General features: G+C 40.2%; 1 protein-coding gene across 1 annotated transcript in view; it reads right to left on the bottom strand.

Moving 5' to 3' along the window:
• Window positions 1-21,392, bottom strand: part of LEMD3 (LEM domain containing 3) — a 61,521-nt gene extending 40,129 nt beyond the window's left edge. Inside the window, exon 1 of the mRNA XM_047787134.1 lies at window positions 19,840-21,392. Coding sequence (XP_047643090.1) covers window positions 19,840-21,367 — 1,528 coding nt within the window. The 5' untranslated portion in view covers window positions 21,368-21,392. The remainder of the gene's footprint in view (window positions 1-19,839) is intronic.
• Window positions 21,393-23,915: the final 2,523 nt, after the last annotated feature.

Genomic DNA, 23,915 nt, shown 5'->3' with positions numbered 1-23,915 from the left:
TAAATAAGACATTTTCCTGCTGATTAAAACATGAAATCTTGAGAGTAAAACCCATGCTTCCACATGAACACAATGTACAGAAAGTATAACATACAATGGAATCATCAGATTTTCACCTAATGTCTACTTCCAACTTCTACTTGTAGCAGAGAGAGAAAATAAGAATAAATATGTGTGAACAAATGCTGTAAAAAATGCATTTAATTCCCTACAATCGCAGTTCTGTCGTGGCGCAGTGGTTAACGAATCCGACTAGGAACCATGAGGTTGCGGGTTCGGTCCCTGCCCTTCCTCAGTGGGTTAACGATCCGGCGTTGCCATGAGCTGTGGTGTAGGTTGCAGACGCGGCTCGGATCCCGCGTTGCTGTGGCTCTGGCGTAGGCTGGTGGCTACAGCTCCGATTGGACCCCTAGCCAGGGAACCTCCATATGCCGCGGGAACGGCCCAAAGAAATAGCAAAAAGACAAAAAAAAAAGTAAATTATAATTGATTTTAAGCTTATTTCCCCATAGACCATCTCTTAAATTCTGTTCAATATTGCTGAGCAATCAAAAACCAGGTGCTGGAGTTCCTGTCGTGGCTCAGTGGTTAATGAGGATGTGGGTTCAATCCCTAGCCTTGCTCAGTGGGTTAAGGATCTGGCATTGCACTGAGCTGTAGTGTAGGTCGATGACGCAACTTGGATCCCAAGTTACTGTGGCTGTGGCGTAGGCCAGCAGCTGCAGCTCCCATTTCACCCTTAGCTTGGGAAACTCCATATGCCACTGGTGAGGCCCTAAAAAGACAAAACAAAACAAAAACCAGATGCTAAGTAGTACAAAGATGAAAACTCACAGTACCTTCCCCAGAGCAGCTGATAGTGCAGTGATTCTCACTACTTTGGAGGGTCAGAGACTCTTGAGAAATTGATAAAACCTAGGGACCCCATCCCCAGAAAAATGCATGCCATTCAAAAATCTGCATATAATTTTCCAGGGGTTACTGTTCACCTAGAGTCCAGTTATGGTTTCTTTAAGAGTCATGGACCACTGTAAGAATTCCTCCTGGTCTAATGGAATATAAGATTTTTAAAGGGGTGATAGGGACAATTACAAAGGAAATCAAAAAACAAAAATAGGAGATAATACAATCATGTAGACAGTGTAAATAAGGACAAAGATCCCATGCCAGAAGTCAGATTATCCATATTCAAATCTTGGTTCTATTACTTACTGACTTTAGATAAGTTTCTTTACCTCGGTAAGCCTGTTTCCTCAACTAAAGGGAATGAGAATACCTGGCTTTTACAATTGTCTTAAGTGAAATAATGGATGCAAAATTTAGCACAGTGCCAAGACAGAGACACACGTGGTAGTACAGACCCAGAGTCCCTTGAGTTGAATTTCTCCTAAAGTCTTTACAGTCCTAATAAGTCCACATACATCCTCAGAGTAAACCCTCGGTTTCTTAAGATTGTCTTTATGACCAAAAGAGCCCAACTAAACATCACCTTCTCTCAAACCCCAATGCCCAAAGTAGTTGATGACTTCTGAAACTCCTTTAAATTCTAAGGTGATCATGTAGGGCAATATTGACTTTAAATGTATCTGCTTTTATTCATTCAGTGAAACCTCCCTTCCCCCCAGAACTGGGATTTATTAACAAAAAAAATAACTCCCCCCCCCAAAAAAAACTGCTAGAAAAAAAGTCTTGTAAATTAAAGCGCAAGACAGTAAATTTATTTACATTCATATTATTTCTGCTCTAGTTAGCAAACTGACTTGTAGAATTTTGATTTACCACTTTAAGCTGTTTCTTTTTTCTTCTAAATTGTATACCCTACTATAGGCTGTTTAACCTTACTTTGTAAACATCAAAATCCATATATCATGAACCTCAGTGTCTTTTATTCTATGTAATAATCCTATAAAATTTATTAGCAAAGAAAAATATTAAAGATACTGTTTTCCTTTACAAAAAAAAAAAAAAGGCAATCTAGACCAATCCAACAGAATGCTTTACATTTTTTTTTAAATGCATTTGGACTGATATTCTTCTTACAACAAAATTCAGGCAAGGGCACTAAATGATTCTAGTTTCCCTAATTTTCTAACTCAAATATTATAGAATTTTTTTAAAGGTAATAAATATTTCCAAAGTAATCAGGTGATATATTTATACTTTTTCCTTCTTGGATGACACAGTATCAATATAATTTATAACTTTATTAATTTCAATCTACTGTAATTTTTTTGGCCATGCCTGAGGTATGTTAAAGTTCCCAGAACAGGGATTAAACCTGCACCACAGCAGTGACAATGCTGGATCCTTAACCTGCTGCACCACAAAGGGACGCCTATAATTTTTAAAATTTAAATTACAAAGAAATAAACCTGACCAAGGAGGTGAAAAAAAAGATAGCTATACCATGCTCTTGGATTGGAAGGATTAACCTGTTAAAATGACCAAACTACCCAAAGCAATCTACAAATCATCCTAAAATTTATATGGAACCATCAAAAACCCAGAATTGCCAAAGGAATTCTAAAGAATAAGAACAAAGCTGGAGGCATAACCCTCCCAGACTTCAGACAATACTATAAGGCTACAGTCATTAAAACACCATGGTACTGGCACAAAAACAGACACATGGATCAACTGAGCAGAATAGAGAGCCCAGAAATAAACTCACACACCTATGGTCAATTAATCTTTAACAAAGGAGGCGAGAACATACAGTGGAAAAAAGACAATCTCCTCAGCAGATGGTGTTGGAAAAGCACGACAGCTACATGTAAATCAATGACATTAGAACACACCCTCACACCACACACAAAAATAAACTTGAAATGGCTAAAGACCATAAAACTCTTAGAAGAGAACATAGGCAAAACATTTTCTGACATAAATCGTACCAATGTTTCCTTAGGTCACTCCCCCAAGGCAACAGAAATAAAAGCAAAAATAAACAAATGGGACCTAATCAAAATGACAAATTTTTTTTGCACAGCAAGAATAAAATAAACAAATCAAAAAGACAACCTATGGACTGGCAGAAAATATTTGCAAATTATGTGACTCACAGGGCTTAATTTCCAAATATATAAACAGCTTGTACAACCGAGTAACAAAAAAAAAAACCAACCCAGCCAAAAAATGGGCATAAGACCTAAATAGACATTTCTCCAAAGAAGATATACAGGTGGCCTACAGGCACAAGAGAAGAGACTCAACATAGTATCAGAGAAATGCAAATCGAAAATACAATGAAGTATCAATTCACATGGATCAGAATGGCCTTCATCAAAATGTCTACAAATAAGTGCTGGAAAGTGTGTGTAGAAAGGGAACCCTCCTATAGTGTTTGTGGGATGTACACTGGTGCCACCACTATGGAAAACAGTATGGAGGTTCCTAAAAAAACTAAAAATAGAGTCGCCATATGATCCTGAAACCCACTCCTGGGAATATATTCAAACAAATCTATAATTCAAAAGAATACATACACTTCTATGTTCACAGCAGCACTATAAACAATAGCCAAGATATGGAAACAAGCTAAATGTCCATCGACAGAACAATGGGTCAAGAAGATGTGGTACATACACATAACAGAATATCACTCAGCATAAAAAAGAATGAAATTATGCCATTGGTAGCAACGTGGATGGACCTAGAGATTACCATACTAAGTGAAGCCAGAAAGAGAAAGACAAATACCATATAGCACTTATATGTGGAACCTAAAATATGCCACAAATAAACTTAACTATGAAACAGAAACAGATTCACAGACATAGAGAGCATACCTGTGGTTGCCAAGGGGGAAGGGGGATGGGAGAGAGGGATGGATTGGGAGTTAGGGAGTAGCAGATGCAAATTATTATATATAGAATGGATAACAAGGTTATACTGTATAGCACAGGGAACTATATTCAATATCCTGTAATAAACAATAGAAAAGAATATTTAGAATGTGTGTGTATATAATTGAATCACTTTGCTATGATTCAGCAGAAATTAACACAACCCTGAAAATCAACTATACTCCAATAAAGTAGAATTTTTTTAATTACAAATTTTTACCATTTAAATAAAATACAAAATTTTCCTCTTAAGTAATGCTTACTTCTGAGGTTATATGATTTAGATGAATAAAAAATAACTCTTCACACTCAAAGGCACTGAGGCAAAATGAAAAAAAAAATCTCTGGAGCAAGGAATACTTTCTTCACCATTTATGACTTATGATCTTAGGCAAATCACCCTGAGACTCTATCTATTAAACTAATGTAAAATGGGATGTTTTTTGACTGCATGGCAATATGGAGAGAAAAGAGATTAATAAATCTTAGCTTTTTCTTCTTTTCCCAGTTCTAGCATGAATTTAAAAATAGACAGTACTCAGTCAACGGAAAAAAAAAAAAAAAAACCCACAATATACCATTACTCCGTTGCTCATTTGTCTCTGTCACAGCGCTACAGGGAAGAAATGAGAGTTCTCAGAAAATCTGTGAGAGAGAGAAAGAGATGAAAGGGAAGACCCTCAAGGCAAGGCTTCCTGCCAAAAATCTTCTTATAATACTTGGATTTTACACAAAATGCCAAAAATTTCACGAATCAGAAAGAGAATCTAGGAAAATAAAGATTTTAAGTGTTTTTATTTTGTTTGGTTTTGTTTTGTCTTTTTAGGGCCATACCCATGGCACATGGAGATTCCCAGGCTAGGGGTCGACTTGGCCTATACCACAGCACAGCAACACTGGATCCTTAACCCACTGAGCAAGGCCAGGGACCAAGCATGTCTCCTCATGGATATTAGTCAGATTTCTTTCCACTGAGCCATGACAGGAACTCCATAAAGATCTTGTATTTATTTATTTATTTATTTTCGTCTTTTTGCTATTTCTTGGGCCGCTCCCACGGCATATGGAGGTTCCCAGGCTAGGGGTCAAATCGGAGCTGTAGCCACCAGCCTACGCCAGAGCCACAGCAACGCAGGATCCAAGCCACATCTGCAGCTCACGGCAACGCCGGATCGTTAACCCACTGAGCAAGGGCAGGGACCGAACCCGCAACCTCATGGTTCCTAGTCGGATTCGTTAACCACTGCGCCACCATGGGAACTTCTGGATTTTTTTTTTTAATGTAAGTACAATTGATGTACAATATTATGTGAGAGGTACAATATAGTGAGTCATAATTTTAAAGGTTATACCCCATTTATAGTTATTGTAAAATAATGCCTATATTTCCTGAGTTGTACAATATATCTTTGTAGCTTATTTTATACATAATAGTTTGTACCTCTTAATCTCCTATCCCTATGTTGCTCCTCCTCCCTTTCCTCGCCTCACTGGTAACCACTAGTTTGTTCTGTTTATCTGTGAGTCTCGCTTTTTTTGTTACATGTGCCAGTTTGTTGTATTTTTTAGATTCCACATATAAGTGATATCATACAGTACTTATCTTATTCTGACTTATTTCACTTAGCATAATAGTCTCCAAGTCCACCCATATTGTTGCAAATGACAAAATGTCTTTACTTTTTATGGCTGAGTAGTGTTCCATTGTGTGTATGTGTGCGTGTATATTTACATATACACTCCACCTTCTTTAACCATTCATCTATTGATGGACACTCAGGTTGCTTCCTTGGCAATTGTTAAAAAAAATGCTGCCATGAACACTGGAGTGTACGTATCTTCTTGAATTAGTGTTTTTAAAAATAGGAAATGGTTTTAAATAAGCTTCTCTGGCCTAGCCTGGAAACTTAAAAACTGTGTAGACACGTTCAGGAATCTAAATGTCATTCAAAAATTATTTGAATGCATTAGATGTGCTAATAAGAAAAAGTCCACCATAAAATAATATGATGTAAAAGAAATGAGATAATGTTTGTAATTCCAAGAGAATATGATAAATAAGACCATCCCCAAATCTTCCTCAATGTGAGGTACTGAAACCTTAAAAAAATCTTTTTACCACAACAAAAGTTTTATTAGTCATTTTGTTTTCATTTTCTCAATAGTAGTTGATTTTCCCTTATCTCCCCAAACGGTCATGTGCCAGAATCAAAAGGCCATCCCTTCCTTCTACGTGTTTAGTTTGAAGAGCTATCCAAAGCAGTTTACAACAGGAAATAGTGAAAAGAATACAAAGGAATATTTCCAACAAGGAATATAAGAATTTGCAGGATAGCTCTTCCACTTTAACCTAAAATGCTAAATCAGAAGTTACCACAGTAAATCAAAAATAATTAGGCAGTGGCAGAACTAAATCTCACCACCAACCTAGCTTAGGTAAGTGGCCACGCTTTAAAACAGTGAAATACAGGAGTTCCCTGGTGGCCTAGAGATTAAGGATCAGGTACTGTCACTGCTGTGGCTGGGATTCAATCCTTTGCCCATGAACTTCGGCATGCCATGGGCATGACCTAAAAACAACAAGCAAAAAACCAAACAAACAAACAAACAAAAACAGAAAATGATGCAATGATGTGAACAAGACAAGGATTTTAAATGGGTCAGAAGACTTGACTTTAAATCTCTGTCCTGCTATAGACTATCTGTTCAACCTTAGACCTTAAACAAATTAACATTTCTATACCTCATTGAATGTATAAAATGAAGAGAGTAAAACCTGCATCATGGAGTATTTATAAAGATTAACTGAAGGAGTTCCCTTAGTGGTGCAGCAAAAACAAATCCGACCAGCATCCATGAGGTGGTGGGTTCGATCCCTGGACTCGTCAGTGGGTTAAGAATCCAGTGTTGCCGTGAGCTGTGGTGTAGGTCACAGATGTGGCTCAGATCTGGCTCTGCTATGGGTTTGGCGTAGGCTGGCAGCAACAGTTCCAATTAGACCCCTAGCCGGGGAACCTTCATATGCCATCGGTGCGGCCCTAAAAAGATAAAAGACAAAAAAAAAAAAAGATTAACTGAAAATATTACAGAGAACACAATGTGAGGCACATTGTAAGATTCAAGAATTAGTAGCTATTAGATCTCATTAAACCTGTAATATAACACTATAACTTAGAGGCAGTCTAGACCTGTGCTCTCCTATATCACAGCCACTACTACTACTAAGGTGAGTATAAAACAGGCTGCTAGTACAAAAAAGAGAAAGAATGTAAAATATCAGAGTTCGCACTGTGGTGCTGTGGGTTAAGGATCTGATGTTGTCTCTGAGGCGGCAGGGGTCCAATTGCTGGCTTGGCACAGTGGGTTAGGGATCCATGGTTGCTGCAGCTGTGACGCAAGTTGCAGCTGCAGCTGGGATTTGATCCTTGGCCCAGGACCTTCCACATGCTGTGGGTGCATGCAAAAAAGGAAAAAACAAAAAACAAAAAACTGTAAAATATCTCAGTAATTTTTAAACTGATGATGCTGAAATAATAATATTCTAGATTACCAGATTAAGGAAAATCTATTATTGAAGTTAATTTCACTTGTTTCTTTTCACACTTTGAAGAGACTACTAGAAAAATTAACATTACATATGTGGCTTATGTTTCTCTTAGCTCTGGTTTAAAATCACATCTTTGATACATTTTCAAACACAAAATAGGATGAAAATTTCATTATGCACTTCATATGAACTATCTAGGAGACTGAAGACCCTAATGCACTTTAAATTCCTTATAATTTAATTAGCATGATTTTAATGTTTATCAAATTCACTTTATTATTTTATACTTCCAGGTCTCTTGATTACTCCTGTTCAATCTATTGCCTATTCATACCTCATCTTCCCACTTTGGCTATAACATCACACAGGATATCTTACACACCAGCTGAAAGCCACCATGTGGCAGGCCACCCTTATCTATCAGCTGCACGTACTGTCTGTTCTTCAGATAAAGTTAACAGAAACTTACTCTAAGACCCATCCACATTCCTAAAAAAAAAGTCTGTCTCAAATTCACTACTATATTTTGTATTAAAACAATGTATCCCATCTCTGACTTTCCTACCAGCAAATCTACCTTCTAGTGATCAAGGAGCCAAAATATAGTTTCAAATTGTGCTTTATAACCTATTAATGTAACTTAACTGCAAGATAACATTCTTTTTCAGTGCCTGGAGATACGCACTAATTAGGTAATGGTAAAAGATGACTCCTTTTTTTTAACTTATTTATTTATTGGCTTTTTTTTGGGGGGGGGCTTTTTCAAGGCTGCACCCACAGCACATGGAGGTTCCCAGGCCAGGGGTCCAATCGGAGCTGTAGAAGCTGGTCTACGCCACAGCCATAACAATGCAGGATCCGAGCCATGTCTGTGACCTACACCACAGCTCACCACAATGCCAGATCCTTAACCCACTGAGCAAGGCCAGGGATTGAACCCGCCACCTCATGGTTCTAGTTGGATTTGTTTCTGCTGCACCATGACGGGAACTCCAAGATGACTCCTTTTTATCTGCTAAAAATTCTCAGAGAAAGTTTTAAAAATACTGATAAAAACTATAAATTTAACCAACTCTTCTATTACTTATTAACATTACTGACAGGACATGTCATAATGCTGAACACGTACTGTTTAACCACTATAGCTGGGAAATTCTAACTTAAATGGTATCAAAAATACATAGTTATACATCACCTCTGATTTCTCCAGAGCATTTCCACAGCATTTCCATAGACATTATTGTATAAGTTCCTACAAAAGTCACTAGCTGGAAGTAAAAGTGATTTTTACTATCCCTTCATCTGACAGATGCAAAAACCAAGGCCCAGAGGTTATGTTATGAGTGACTTACCTGCCCACAAAAAGTTAGTGAGAAAAGATAACATAAGAAAATCTACTGTTAAGTAGATTTGGGGCTCTAAGTCAGATCACGGATTCAAATACTGGCTTCAAAACTTCACAGCTGTAGCATCTCTGAAAAGTCACTCCTAGCCTTCTTTCTTCTGTATTTCAGTTTTCTCATGGAGATAATATTAGGAGTTTCCCTCCCAAAAATTAAGATAAGGTGCTCACACATAGAAAGTTCTCAATAAATGCTTTTATCATTTAAAGCTTTAGAATATGAAACAAGGGATATTTTAAAATGACTTTTTCTTCTTTTTCTTTTTCGCTTTTTAGGGCCACACCTGTGGCATATGGAGGTTCCCAGGCTAGGGGTACAATCGGAGCCACAGCCACCAGCCACAGCCACAACGACAGCAACGCCAGACCCGAGCCGCATCTGTGACCTACACCACAGCTCATGGCAACACCGGATCCTTAATCCACTGAGCGAGGCCAGGGATCGAACTCACAACATCATGGTTCCTAGTTGGATTCGTTTCTGCTGTGCACAAGGGGAACTCCCCTCTTTTTCTTTTTAGGGCTGCCCTTGCAGCATATGGCAGTTCCTGGGCTAAGAGTAGAATAGGAGCTGCAGCTGCCAGCCTACACCACAGCCACAGCCACGAGGGACTCCTTAATCCATAACCCATTGAGCAAGGCCAGGGATTGAACCCGCATCCTCATCGATTCTAGCTGGGTTCATTACCGGTGAATCACAATGAGAACTCCCTTAAGATGACATTTTTTAAAAACAAAACTTGTCATAAGCATATTTCTAGAACATCTTGAACAGTCATACACATTTCAAATTGGTAACATTTTCATTTATGACAAATTCATTCTTGTCGCTTCCTTTTTTTCTTTTAAAATTATCTGTAAGAAATGAAACTATTTCTCTTGTGTGGAGTACACATTGTGGTAAACTTTATCACAGGGCAGACTCAAATTTGTAGAAACTAATTTTTAAAGTCATGTTTCCTAAGTCACAATGTACAAATCTGAAACAATGTTGCACAGTAACCAGATCTCAATTCTGAAGGCTAGCTAATGCATCAATTTAGGAAAAAGAGAATGCCACCGCAAAAGTGGAGTGATGGGAGACAGTGTGCAGGGGAAACTCCTATAGTTCTACAAAGTATATACTCTTCTGGTATCAAATAGTAGGTGCTCAAAAGACAATTTCTGGGTGAGTGAATGGATGAATGAATAGGAGAAACTTAACGTTCCTTCAAGTGAGCTAAATCAAACAAGAAGGCATTTGTGATACTGTGGTAGATATCCTTCTAAACCTAGGAAGTCATTAATAAGGCTGACCAAAGTTCTCAGCCAAAGCCCAGGGACTAAAAGAAACAATTATTCTAAGATTTCCCCCTGCTAATTAATTTCAATGGCCTTCTTTATATGTCGGTTTAAAAAAATTATACCGAAATGAATTCCTACAGAGAGAGGAAAAAAAAATGCTTTCTTTATAAGTATAAAGTGCTTTTAGGAATTAGCCAAAATCATCAAATTCCTGTTGTACCTATATACATATAGAAGGATCCTTTAACTGCAAAACAAAATTGACACTCTATGGAGTTCCCGTGGTGGCGGAGTGGTTAACAAATCCGACTAGGAACCATGAGGTTGCGGGCTCGGTCCCTGCCCTTGCTCAGTGGGTTAACGATCCGGCATTGCCGTGAGCTGTGGTGTAGGTTGCAGACGCAGCTCGGATCCCGCGTTGCTGTGGCTCTGGGGTAGGCCGGTGGCTACAGCTCCGATTCGACCCCTAGCCTGGGAACTTCCATATACCGCGGGAGCGGCCCAAGAAATAACAACAACAAAAGACAAAAGACAAAAAAAAAAATTGACACTCTATGTGTTAAAATGTCTATTGTTCCTAAAGGATTTTTTTTTTCTATTCAAATATATCCAGGGCAGGAGAGCAATTGTTGTGCCTACTTATCACTCAACTTGCAGAGTTCTGTACCCAAGCCTTATTTCTAAATGTTAGCCTGACATTTGATATCGACATAGCTATAAAGATGAATTCAGAGTCGTCTTGCAAAAAGATTGTAAGCAAAAAGCAATGGGCATAAAGCAATAACTACATTACCCAGACAAAACAAGTAGTATAATTTTAACTCGATACTTCTAGAAATAGAGAAAAAAATTAAGACACTGTAAAAGTAATAATGATGGCTTCTACACGATACACCTGTTATCCTATTTTCAGACAGTTACTTCTATTAGTATAAATGCTTATAAACTTTTTAAGAAGCTAATTTTCTTAGAAATATATTTTCAAAAGAATAATGTAAAACGTAAATTTAACTATAAAATGTTACATAAATAAACAGTCTCAGGGAACTATATAACTCAGGAAAACTGTTGTATTATAACACAGGGAACTCTACCCAAAATTCTGTGATAATCCATGTAGGAAAAGAATCGGAAAGAGAATGGATATGTGCATATGTATAACATTCAGTTATACAGTTTGTTGTATAGCAGAAATTATCACAAACTTGTAAATCAACTACACTTCAATAGAACTTTTAAATTTGAAAAAATAATGTTACATAAATAAATATTAAAACTTACACACTTTCTTTCCAGTCAATTCTTCTTCACTTTAAAAATGATTTTTGAGAAGTTCCCATTGTGGCTCAGGGGTTAACGAATCCGACTAAGAACCATGAGGTTGCGGGTTCGATCCCTGGCCTTGTTCTGTGGGTTAAGGATCTGGCGTTGCCGTGAGCTGTGGTGTGGGTCTCAGACTCGGCTTGGATCCTGCGTTGCTGTGGCTCTGGTGTAGGCCAGTAGCTATGGCTCCGATTAGACCCCTAGCCTGGGAACCTCCATGCCACGGGAGCCGCCCTAGAAAAGGCAAAAAGACTAAATAAATAAATAAAATAAAAATGATTTTTGACAGTGTTGTTAATAAAGAATATTAGATCAAGTTTTTTTTTTTTTTAACTATTACATGTGAGATTCAGGTTAAGGCATGCATTATTAACACAGCAAAATCCAAATATACTGCTACCGGTTCCCTTTAAAAATCCGTTAAAAATAAATTCTGAGCATGAAAGTCAAAATCTAAAGTTATGAGACAGGGGAATTCCCGTCATGCCACAGTGGTTAACGAATCTGACTAGGGACCATGAAGTTGCAGGTTCGATCCCTGGCCTTGCTCAGTGGGTTGAAGATCCAGCATTGCGGTGAGCTGTGGTGTAGGTTGCAGATGAGGCTCGGATCCCGCGTTGCTGTGGCTCTGGCGTAGGCCGGTGGCTACAGCTCTGATTCGACCCCTAGCCTGGGAATCTCCATATGCTGCGTAAACGGCCCTGGAAAAGGCATAAATAAATAAATAAATAAGTAAAGTTATGAGACAATAATTGTTACAATTTCTACAATTACCATTGAGCTAGATTGCCAAATTAAACAGTAACAATTTTTAGTGTAATGATAATATAGCATTAGAATAAAGATATAGGAGTTCCCTTTGTGGCTCAGCAGAAAACAAATCTGACTAGTATACATGAGGACACTGGTTTGATCCCTGGCCTTGCTCAGTGGGTAAGGATCTGGTGTTGCCATGAGCTGAGGCATAGGCCTGTGACTTCAGCTTCGATTTGACCCCTAGCCTGGAAACCTCTATGTGCCATAAGTGCGGCCCTAAAAAAAAAAAAAAAAAAAAAATTAGAAATAGTATCATCTCCTTTATGGTTTTATATATAAGTTGTATTCATTATAGCAGATTGCCCTTCTCATATATCAATGAATTAGTACTCTAAAATCTTAAGGGTAAATCGTTCCACATGATCGCTAATTGTCGAGTGAGTACACACTGTACTTACTGTTCTAACACTGGGGGGCTTCACAGATTATCTCTGGCACTTCTAGGATTTCATGCATTAAGTTGCTTTACCCATCCATATCTTTCATAATGTTCTAGATAATAATAATGATGGAAAACATATACACAGCCCTTATGTTCTTAAATATATTAAAAGGCGATCTAACAGAGTGGTTAAGAGCAACTACCTGAATCCAAATACTACCTCTGCACTCATGACCCTAGGCAAGTTACCTAACTTCTCCATATCTCAGTTTATCTACAAAATGGGATGAATACTTGCCTCATGAAGATTACATAACAATTTTCATTGTTTAGGCTTAGGGCACCCCCCCCTGCACAAAGTGCTACATAAAGGTCAACTGCTATTATTATTATTACTATGTGTCATGTACTGAGCCAAGTACTTTACATGCATTTAATTCTCATTTCTCTATTTTACAGATGAAAATACTGAAGTTTATGGTGGTTCAGCAACTTGCTTTTAATATAAAAGCTAACAAGTACAAGGGCCCAAACTCAAACCCAGGTTGCCCCTTTAACAATCCAAGCACTGATATCTATGCCAATGTTTCAAACCTGGCTCCATGAATATACTCATAGGGAATTCACAAGTTTTCACCCTGAAGATTTTTATTTTAAACTATGCTAGAGATAGTTTTCAGATGAAAGACATTTTCACATACTAAATTTTCTTAACTCATCAAACTGGGATATGCAAACCACTGGTGTTCCCAGGAATATCTTTTTTTTCCCTTACAAAGTAGTCAACTTTAAAAAACTTCAAGTGCAACACTCAGCTTTCATTTTTTAAGAATGAGGACAACAATTTTTCAAAATCCTTATACCTATTTCATTACAGACAAAGTTTTCGAACGTTTGGCTAGCTTAACTACCTGAAAAAGCAAAAAACAAACAAACAAACAAAAAACTATGGACACCCCCCCACCCCGGTAACACTTGGTCTTGTCTTTAAAAATAAAACACAAACACTAAAAGAAGAAACAAATATTTTAAAAGTATTTATTCCCTTAGTTAACATACTAGTACTCATATTAAGCACTAGCTGCTCATCTTTAATTATATAATAGCCTATAGGATATTTTTACTTCATAACTCAAAAAATAAGCCTCAAATAATAAACTCATTTTCTCTATGCCACCTTTCCCTTAAAAAGATCCCTTTTCAACATTCTTAATTCCTGTCAATGGTATCACTCTTCTCTCTGTCATCTGGCCTCAGAACCATGTGGTTGAGAAAGAAATGGGATTCAAAGGCAGAACAGTGAAAAGCCTGTACTCAGTTCCTCCTATAGGAACATTACCTCAAGAAGTTGTAATCTATCTGGCACAGTGGACATACACAATTATAAACACTGAAATAAATGCTATGAAGGATGCATAAGATCTTATGGGAGTAAAGAATGATGGGCTAAACTCTAAGGTAAAGAGGATAGGGAGTGAGAGAAGATAGCCAGAGGTGATACTTTTAAGAATGAATAGCACTTAATAAAGAAGAAACAATCTGCCAAAAGAAGGGAGTAACATGTACAAAGGTATAAAGGCACAAAAATCTCATGATGTATTTATTGAACACCAAGCAGTGTTCCAGAAATTTCCAGTTTTACAGAAAGTAAAGTGTGATAAGAGAGACTGATAGGAAATGAAGCTAGAAAAGGCAAGCATACTCACACTATGAACAGTTTAGCCAATAAATTTAGATTTTATTCAATGAGTAAGGAAAGACCATTGAGTAATTTTAAGCCTGAATGAATTACTGCATCTTTCTTTTAGAAATCTTGCTCTTGCACTGAAAAACAGACTGCAAGAGTTACAGGCCAAATCAAGGACAACTGTTAGAAGGCTACTGAAACAGTTCAGGCAAGAGACTAGATTGATTCAAAAAATATGTAGTAGGTAGGACTACAGGATTTGGTAACCAGTTAAGACTGGTTTGAGGTTTGATAGGAAGATGGAGGAAAGGAAGGAAGCTAGGCAAATTCAAGGGTTTTTTTGTTTGTTTGATTGTTTTGGCTTTTTAGGGCTGCACCTGAGGCATACGGAGGTTCCCAGGCTAGGGGTCCAATCAGAGCTGCAGCTGCTGGCCTACACCACAGCCACAGCAACATGGGACCCAAGCCGCATCTGTGACCTACACCCCAGCTCACGGCAACACCAGATCCTTAACCCACTGAGCGAGGCCAGGGATCAAACCCCCGTCCTCATGGATACTAGTTGGGTTTGTTAACCACTGAGCCATGACAGGAATTCCCTGCAAAAAATTCAAGGTTTTTAGCTTGAGCTCTGGGTAGATGGAAATGCCATTAAGTAAAACGGGGAACAAAGCAAGAGAAACAAGGTGAAAGGAAGGAAAGCTTATGAGTATAGATGGTGTTGGTACTTCTGGTACGTACATCCAGAAGAAATTGTTTAATGAATGGCTAAGCTTAAAACTCAGGAGAAAAAAATCTAAGGTAAAAATATGAAATTGGGAAGTATTAGGCAGGGAGCAGATGAAACTGACTAGGCAAACTATACAAAAGCAAAGAGTTCCAGAGACCAACAATATTTAAAACCGAGGCAGACAAGTAAATGAAAAGTTGGAGAGAGTAGTGAAACAGAAGTTTGGAAAGGAGAGAGTTTCATGAAGAAGAGAGTTGTCAATGTATTGAACATATCAAAAAAGGTAAAGAGAAGAACTTCAAAGCTTTTGGATTTGGCAATTGAGTAACTGGCAAACACAGAGGTTACAGAGGAATGGAAGGCAAAGAAAGCTAAATTAGACAGGGGTTGAGTGACTGGCAGGGGAGGAAAGAGATATCAATCCTGGTTGAGAAGAAAGTAAGAACAGAGGAAAATATACAGGGTCAAAGAAGAACATTTTAGTATTTTTACAGGATTAGAAAGGGACTAGTGAAGAGTGAGATTTTTTACTTTGTACTTTAAACTTAGTATAAAGAAAGTTACCCATGATACAACATTAAATGAGGAAAAAAAAAGTTGAAGAATATGCATAGTATGATATCACTTAAAATTCAGACTCCATTCTATGGCCTTCAAGGTTTTAGTCCTCTATAACCTGGGCCCTGCCTACTTGTGACTTCATCACATGCCATTCTCTTCCTCATTCACTATGCCCCCTCACACTGACTGTTCTTTTTTGATGCTTCAACATGCCAAGCTTGTTCTTACCTCAGGGTTAACAGGTTACCTCCTGTTACTTCTGCCTAGCATGCTCTTCTCCCTAACTGTCAATGGCTCATTTCTTTAAATCATTCAGATTTCAATTCAAACATCGCCTCATTTAAGAGGCCTGCCCACCTATGTAATATTACATCATCTACCCCAGCTCCTTAAAGTTACCATCATTACCTTCGTGTTATCAACTATCACTACATGAAATTATTTACTTGTCCACTAGGCCACCCCCACCAGAATATAAGCTCCATGAGAAGAGAGACCTCCTTTGCCTTATTCACCACATATCCTGGGGCTGCTTAAAACAGTGCTTGGCACATAGTAGGCACTTTACTATTGAATGAAAATGTGTATGTATGCATGCACGCACACATATATAAATGCATTTATTTACAGGAAAAGCATTAAGAAAGTTCTAATTTATTATTCGAACTTAACACCAGATGAGTGTGAGATTAGGAGATGTATACAATGATTCATTTTTTGCTTCATAGATCTATATTCAAATCTTCTATAAAAATTACATATTTTGTAATTGAAGAACAACTTTTAAATAATTATTATATGAGCCTAAGAGAGCTCATCTATTTCTGTCTCCCTCTTTGCTTTTGGTGGTCGTCATGCTCTAGTGCAATTGATCCTTGAAAGGTTTTGTTTTGGTAGGGCAGTTCAAAGTTACAATCATAAACTTTAGAGCCTCAGAGAACTTACACATCATCTAATCCAACCCACTAGTTTTACAGATGAGAAAGTGGAGACTCATAGTAACTTAACAAAATAATTTAAGTAATAAAACTAAGGTATTGATGAGACGTTTTCAAAGATCAAATAATTAGGAACTATTTAAAAGGCTCATCTGTTATATGCAATACGTAATTTAAAAGATCACCAATAAAAGCTTACTCAAGCTTACTCTCACATATAACCTACAATCTTCTGGTGAAATTATTCATCAAAGTAAAACTATTTCCTTAAGCACACTATTTGACGAATGAACCCTACAGTTAAGCATCAGCTGACCATTATAATATGACAAGGTATTAAGAGTACATAAACAGGGAGTGAAGTCACTCACCGTTAGGTGTGCAGACTTACTGAACTAACAGGTACTTCCTTCCTCTAGGATATACAATACGCTAAGTATATAATACATCTAAGGATTCATCAAACTTTGGTTCAAAATTCTGTATCGATGTCTATAATGTATATTTCATAGAATTTAATAAAAATTAAATGTTGAATAGCTAAGAAATACCCTACTAAACATCACTTACAGAAATGACGCAACTATTTCTCTTTACGTATATGTAACGTTTACCGGGAGTACAACAAATTTCATCTAAACTTTATTAATATTACTTTAAGTTTGTTCAACAAACTAACTCATATGATCCTCACAACAACCCCATAGACAGCAGAAATTATTACTCCCATTCTATATGTAAGAATATGGCAAAGAGGTTGAGGAACTTGACAAAGGTCATTTTGACAAGTCCTAGGACCCACACCCTCTACTTATTAGCCCACTGTTCTTTCCATCACCCAAGCCACCTCACATTTACTATTTATTAAAATGCAAACCACTTTATAACCTCCTTCCTTCCACCAATGGAGGTGAGGAGGGTACCAAAGCTCTAGCAATCCTATCCCTTTCTATTCCACTTGAAATTTTAGTACCTAAGAGAATATTAGTCTCTTATCACTATTTATTTTAATAATGACAAGAAAGATAAGTCACTTTGGTTGAGAACTGTCCACATCAGTAATTCTGTATGAAATTCTAACAAGTATTCAATTACTTTATTTTTTTTTCTTTGTCTTTTTAGGGCCAGACCTGTGGCATATGGAAGTTCCCAGGCTAGGGGTCCAATCGGAGCTGTAGCTGCTGACCTAAGCCACAGCAACATGGGATTCAAGCAGCCTCTGTGACTTACACCACAGCTCACAGCAACACTGGATCCTTAACTCACTGAACAAGGCCAGGGATCAAACCCAAGTCCTCACAGATACTAGTCGGGTTCGCTGCCACTGAGCCACAACAGGAACTCTCTATTTTCTTAGTCTTAATAAAGGTATCCTCTCATTTAGAAAACGCTCTACAAACAATACCTAAATGGGCTTTATGAAGCCCATACCTACTATGGGCTTTATACCTGAAAAAAAACTGAAACCAATCTTAGTCCTAACACTTGCTAGCTGTTCAAATGTGGGTACATTTCTTAACTTCCTTGAGTCTCACTTTTCTCATCTATAAAGTGAGGATATACCATCTAGCTCTGTGAGTTGTTAGGCAGACTCAATGAGATAGTATTCGCAAAGCGTTTTAGTAAAAGGGCCGGTTCATAGAACAAACCAGTTCTGTTAGAGAAACAAACATACAGATAGGTACTGCCCATAGGTAACATCATTTATGTGACATTTACCAATTTAACTTCTACCGTGACCTTATTTCTTTTCTTTCTCAAATATCTGGGGCAGGACACTGATATACCACTCTTGCTCCCAGAGTACCAATTAACATTGAGTGCTGGATTTCAGTCCTCTTCTAATCCCTCTAGTTAAGGAATATCATAATCTATTATTTGACTATCATAAAATTGGCTATACCCAAACCAAAGCTTCCACTATTTTCACTCCTATTCTTTGCTAACTACATCATTCGCTACTTTGAACAAAACTGATAACACCAAGCCAATTTCATAAATATAAATCATGATACAGTGAATTCACATTGGGTGAAGAGGGTTAGTAAGTTTCAGGGGGTAGAGAGGAGAAGGACCTAACATGGATAAAGTATGTATTCAGCAGTCCATCATGCACTAAAAACTTATTTTCTCTCTTTCAATCATCCTAGGCGTCATTCTAGTCAAGATTAGCATCGTCTTACAGATTATCAAGGGAAACTCCAACTCTGGCTCCCGCACCCCCTTGCTCAAAGTACTATACCCTACAGGAAGGCTCTTGGCTCAACTCAAAACCTTTCCTCCTCCTCTAGTAATCTCTGCCCAGAAAGCTCTTCTGTCTCCTACAAGGCTAACTCCTCCTCCTGCTTTAGGTCAGAGATTAACTCAACTAGTAGGTTAGCTCAACGAGTACCTACCTGCACCACCTCTAAAGTAGAGTACACCAATGACTCCACCCTATTGCCTTCATAGAACATAAAATGATCAGTATTCATCTTCCTCCCATGTTAAAGGAGAGGGATACTTCGACTTACCACTGCTATATCCTGAATGTTCAGCACAAATGATGCTGGCTTAATGAATGAGCAAACACACCTGCCCACAGCCATTAAGCAAGTGAAAGGCAGAGCCCGGAAACCAATCCAGATGGATCTGACTGCAAACCCCTACACTGCCCCTTTTCACTGGTGGGAGGGAGGTGCTTTGGGCTGGGAAATCAATTTAGATGTGTGCCTTCCTACTTTCCATACTCATTCACTTTAAAGAAATTATGGGACTACTTACACCTGTCCTTAATAAAACAAAACAAAACATTTAACCACCATTTCAAGAGATCTTACATTGTCTTTTAAAACCACAACTCATTTGGGGAAAACAAAAAAACAAAAACTCCAGTGCATTATTATGCTCCTGCACAATCAAAATACCTCCAAACTGTTGAGTAATGGGACTGGCATCTGCACAAGTGGTTATTTAAGGCCAAAAGAAAATTTAAGTCACACACACGAAGTGCATTTTACTAACAGGCTTGCTTATAATATTTTGTTCTTTTATGTTTTGAATTTCCCAATACATCATACAGAAAACCCTTAAATCCAGCTGTGGCATTATCGTTCCGATCATTGTAATCATGTTCTTTCTTAAGGAAAGATGGCACGAAGGCACTCAATCTGTTGTGTTTCACTACTAAAGCCATATTCTTGCTGACAGAAGTCACCTCGGATAGGGAGATCCCGCCATGGCGCAGTGGGTTAAGAAGTCACCTCGGCTAAATGCCCAGTGCGGTTAGAGCCCACCACTAACAACAGTCCTTTTGTTGCCTTCCCCACAGGGCTTAATACTTACTGGTGAGTTCTCCATCCTCGGTTACTCCCGTCCCTCTCATTCCTAGGTAAGTCAGTCCCAATATGAGGAAAAATAAGCAGGCAGCAGTTAAGAGAAACATGGACAAGTAGTGAGCACTGAAACCTCCTGTTGGGGACACCTCCTCCCGTTTAAACTGCTGGAGAAGTTCCTCCTCGGGTTCAGAAAGCTTCGGTTTGTTGTATGTGTTTTTCAGGTAGGTGTGATTGGAGCCCGTATGATTGGAGTGATTGATCCTGAGTGAACCAGAGGCGGCCACCGCCGCACCGGGAGGGAGGCTGTTGGAAAAAATCCTGGGGGAGTCCACGTTGAAGGCTCCGCCGCCGATATGATTATTGGTTTTAAGAAGAGAGCCTGTGGACGAATCCAAGGTTGAGTCCATGTCCGCGAGCGGTGGCGGCAGGAGAGGGGCCAGTTTCTTAGCGTTAACACGATATCTAGGAATGGGGCTGGAGTCCAGTGGATCACACCCTCCTCCCTGCTCCGCCGCCGCTGGCTCCTCGAGGTTTCTGCTCCGGTCTAGACTCCCGGCGGCCGCCGCCCTGTCATTCATCGCGATTCCTCCCCTTCCCTGAACTGAGGTCTCCAGCCGGCCGCCGGCCGATTTCGCAGGCAGCGGAGAGAGAGGCTTACTATGGCCCCGCCGGAGCCGGTGCCGGGAAAGGGAGTCGTCCTTCAATACCTGTCGGCTGGAGGCCACGTCGTCGTCGTCTTCTTCCTCCGAGTCCGAATAGTTTTCCCGGCAGCTGTAGGGGAGAAGCCGGCTGCCATTCACGGTCCGGCCGGACCACAGAGGCTCCTCGGCCTCCGGGTCCCTGTCCTCGCCGTCTTCTCCCTCCTGCTCCTCGTCTTCCGCCGCCCCATCTCTCCCCGACGGGCTCTGCAGCTCGGGAGCCGCCGACCTCCTGGCCCCCCACCACGAGTGGGGCTTCCTCCACTCGGCCGAGTTGTTGTTAGTCACCTCGCTGGCGGTCAGGGGCGCCGACGGCGGTTTGAGCCCGCGGTACTGGAGCGGAGCCCGGTCTTTCCTCCCGCCGCCGCCGCCGCCGCCGGCCTGGTCCCGGGGACTGGCCTCCACGTCCGACTCGTCCGAGCTGAAGCCCAGGACCACTTTGCTGCCAGCCGTGGGGGCGGCCGAGGCGCCCCCAGTCCCTCCCAAGGGGCTCTCCGGGCCCGAAGTGGAGATCCGGCCCAGGCCTCCAGGAGTCCGTAAGTAGGAGAGGTCGCCCGAGACCGGCCGGACCCCCATCCCCGCGGCCGCCACCGTCGATCCCGCGGCGGCGACCGTGGCGGCTGCCGTGTTATTGTTATTACTGTTCCGCGTCTTGGTGCCGCGGCCCCCGGACCGGTGCTGCTGCTGCTCTTCCTCTCGAAGCTTCTTCAGCTTCTTGAGGTAAACCGGGCGGGTGCTTTCCGTCACTGGGCCAGGAGACAGGCCGTAACGGCGGAGCTGAGAGAAAAGCTCCTCATCCGAGAGCTGCTGAGGCGCCGAAGCCGCTGCCGCCGCCATTTTCTCTCCAGGGTGTTTTACAAGCTCCGCGCTACCGGAAGTGACGCGCCGCCCTAGACCCTGAACTAGACCGGGGTGCGTCGCCCTCCCAGCGCCACGGGCGCCTTAGCCAATGGGAGGCGCGGGAGGAGCTCACCTGAGCGGGAAAAGGCCACCTGAGCGGCGCGCAGCTCCCGCTGCTGAGAGTTTTTCTGCGCTCTGACTTGGGGTGCCAGCGCCTTCCCTTCCCTTTCCTTTCTGTCTCCTCTCCATCCGGCAACTCTCTCTTTGCCCTTACCACCGCCTTTCCCGGGGACTGCCTCCTGACAAGCCGTACCTTGACCTCTTCTGTCCAGGTTCCTGCCGCTGGGCAGTAATAGTTGATGGGAAATCTGCCTTGAACTTCATGGCATTAGTTTTTTCCGTCCTGATTCCCGCTGCCTAGGGGAGCCAGGAGACTTAAATTTTGGTGGACAGACAATTGGCAATTTCCCTATCTGACTCCTGGTTCTCTTTTCACTTTGTCTTTCTACTTGACTTACCAAAGAAAAGGGAAGGGCAGTTTCTCTCACTGCTCATTCTGAGAAGCCTCACATCTTCCATTCCAAGGAATAGATACAGAGTAAACCAGCTAGCCCCAATAGTTTTCTTCAATTGTGATGGATATTCATTCCCTAGTTGGTTGTAAAGTATTATCATTTTTTCCTCTTCTAAAATCTGATAGGTCATTATTTTGGTGATTGAAAGAGCCTATCCCTTGCTTCACTCTGTGACAAAAAAGCGAGCACACCATCCTGCTTATTTCCTTCTTAGCATCTTTCCAACCTATAGTTATTTATTTATTGTTAATGATTATTTTTATGCATTTGTTTTCAAAATTATTGATTGACTGGATTGTCTTATCCCTTTGAACTGTAAGCTTTATGGGCACAGGAACCACCCCTACAGTGCCTGACACTAGAAGTTCAAGAACATTTGTTGAACTAATGAATGACTTCCAAAAGTAGGATAGTATGAGATTAATATTTTGATGTAAAAGTAGTGGCAAATGAGAAACCTTCACACACAGTCAATAACAAAAACAAAAAAACAAAAGCAATTAAGACCTGGCAGTCTGTTTCTTTCTCTCTGTTTTTAATATTATCTCTGTCTTAAGCCCTCTGGTCAGATACCAGTTTAGCTTGGGCCATATTACTAACACTGTACTCCCCCTGGTTTCCAGTAAAATATCTTTTGCAATTTTGTCCTTCATAGTCAGGACATTAGCTTTTTTTTTAGTTCTGCACCTGCAGATTATGGAAGTTCCCAGGCTAGGGGTTGAATTGGAGCTGCAGACGCAGGCCTACACCACAGCCACAGAAATGCCAAATCTGAGCCATGTCTGTGACCTACACCACGGTTCACAGCAATGCAGGATCCTTAACCCACTGAGGAAGGCCAGGGATCAAATCTGTGTCCTCATGGATACTAGTCGGGTTCATTACCACTGACCCACAACAGGAACTTCTGACTTTAGCTTATGTTGAAGAACAATCTAAAGAATGACCACTCAACATTATGTTCAAAGGTTTATTTCCTTAGAGACTGTCCTTTCTGGTCTCAGTATTAGAAATAATTGTACTTTTCCAGACAGCTCATTTGTTTTGGTTCTGCTTTGTTTTATTTATGTATTTATTATTTTTGTTGTTGAGGTAAGATTCACATAACAAAATTAAGCATTTAAAAGTGTACATTTGATTGCATTTAGTACATTTACAAAGTTGTGCAACCATCACCTCTGTCTAATTCAAAAACATTTTCAACGTTCCTAAAGGGGAACCTGTACCTGTTATGCAGACATTCTCTATTTCTCCCCATCTCCAGACCCTGGCAACTTTTTTTTTTTTTTTCCTTTTTAGGGCAGCACCCGGGGCATATGGAGGTTCCCAGGCTAGGGGTGTAATCAGAGCTACAGCTTCCACCTATGCCACAGCCACAGCAACACGGGATCTGAGCCCCGTCTGCGACCTACACTATAGCTCACCGCAACACCAGATCCTTAACCCACGAGTGAGGCCAGGGATTGAACCTGCAATCTCATGGTTCCTAGTCAGATTCGTTTCCACTGTGCCACAACAGGAATGCTCAGATCCTGGCAACCTTATCTTCTTCCTGTCTCTATGGATTTAACTATTCTGGATATTTCATATAAATGGACTCATATAATAATGTGATCTTTTGAGTCTGACTCCTTTCACTTAGCATTTTGAGATTCATCAAGATATACCATGTATCAAGGAGTTCCCGTTGTAGCTCAGTGATAACAAACCCGACTAGTATCCATGAGGACAGTTGGATACGTGGCCTGGCTCAATGGGTTAAGGATCTGGCATTGCCATGAGCTGTGGTTTAAGTCACAGACACAGCTTGGATCTGGTGTTGCTGTGGCTGTGGTATAGACTGCAGGTCCAATTTGACCTCTAGCCTGGGAACTTCCATATGTCATGGGTGCGGCCATAAAAAAGCAAAAAGCAAAAAAAAAAAGGATGTAGCATGGATCAGTATTTCATTTCTTTTTATGGCTGAATAA

The sequence above is a fragment of the Phacochoerus africanus genome, chromosome 7, assembly GCF_016906955.1.
Source record: "Phacochoerus africanus isolate WHEZ1 chromosome 7, ROS_Pafr_v1, whole genome shotgun sequence".
NCBI classification, from domain to species: domain Eukaryota; kingdom Metazoa; phylum Chordata; class Mammalia; order Artiodactyla; family Suidae; genus Phacochoerus; species Phacochoerus africanus.
Note: the sequence above shows the minus strand (reverse complement) of the source record. Positions and strands in the feature narration are given on the sequence as shown.